At 56.1% G+C, this 1,004-nt stretch overlaps 1 protein-coding gene across 1 annotated transcript in view; it reads left to right on the top strand.

Annotated features, from left to right (window-relative positions):
- H310_08554 (hypothetical protein) overlaps positions 1-94 on the top strand; it is a gene marked incomplete at both ends in the record, with an annotated part of 10,939 nt that extends 10,845 nt beyond the window's left edge. The window contains one exon of the mRNA XM_008874356.1: positions 47-94. Coding sequence (XP_008872578.1) covers positions 47-94 — 48 coding nt within the window. The remainder of the gene's footprint in view (positions 1-46) is intronic.
- Between the last annotated feature and the right edge of the window lie 910 nt (positions 95-1,004).

Below are 1,004 nucleotides of genomic sequence, written 5' to 3' on the forward strand. Positions count from 1 at the left end.
CCCGAGTTTCGACAACCTCGGCCGGACGTGGCTCATTCTCCTCCAGACGATCACGGCGTCCGGGTGGATGGTGTTGACGCAAACGGTGCGTTGACTACTCAACTGGTCTTAGCCGAGCCTCACCCTCCCTGGACTCCTTCTGTGCAAAACAAACAGACTCGTTACGAGCCCCCCTCTCCTGGAACTGATCCAACCCTCTTGCCCGTTCCTTGGACACGACGTACTACCGTTTCCCGCAAAGTATCGTCTTCTCGACAGCCGATCCCGGCACTTCAGCGGCTTCGTCCCCCACAACGCCGTCGCGACTAGAATCCAATCGCCCTCGACACCGCCCCTACACCACGTACTGCCCCTCCACAAGTACCGTTGGCATTAGAAAGACTTGTCACCGCAACCACTAATTTAATCTCCAAGTGTGCCGCAATCACTGCCCAGTGCCGTCCGTCTAGATCAAGCAGCGTGCATTCGTTCGACCAATTGAACCTCTAGGCACGGATGTGTGTTTGCCAAGGTCCATTCCATGGCGACCGCGGCCGGGACATTCCATAAGGGCTCTGGGCGATGGTGGTGCAAGTGGCCGACCCGAAGCCCACAGCGACAACGAAAGATCACATCGCCATCGCTATTTATACCTTCCTGGGCTAATTCCAGCAAGTCGCGATCGGTTTCAAGCATCGTAGCGGTGTCGCGGGAGTTTCACTTGAGCCCTTTTGCCGCTGCCAACCCACACACAGACCGTTCCCACCGTGCCCTCTCCATGACATGGAAAAAACCGAGCAGCACGACGCCACGGTAAAGATCAAGCACAGAAAGGTACGTCAATCGTCCGTCGATCGACATTTCGTCGATTCGTTCACTCGTGCGACTCATCGTTGGATCCAGTTTCAACGGACGTCCCTCGGGTGCCTCACAACCAAACACCCCCTTCGACGAATATGCATCAAGATCGTCACGTGGAAGTGGTTTGACCGGTTCATCGTGTTCTGCGTCGTGTTCAACACCGT

This window comes from Aphanomyces invadans, assembly GCF_000520115.1.
Source record: "Aphanomyces invadans strain NJM9701 unplaced genomic scaffold supercont1.17, whole genome shotgun sequence".
NCBI classification, from domain to species: Eukaryota; Oomycota; class Saprolegniomycetes; order Saprolegniales; family Verrucalvaceae; genus Aphanomyces; species Aphanomyces invadans.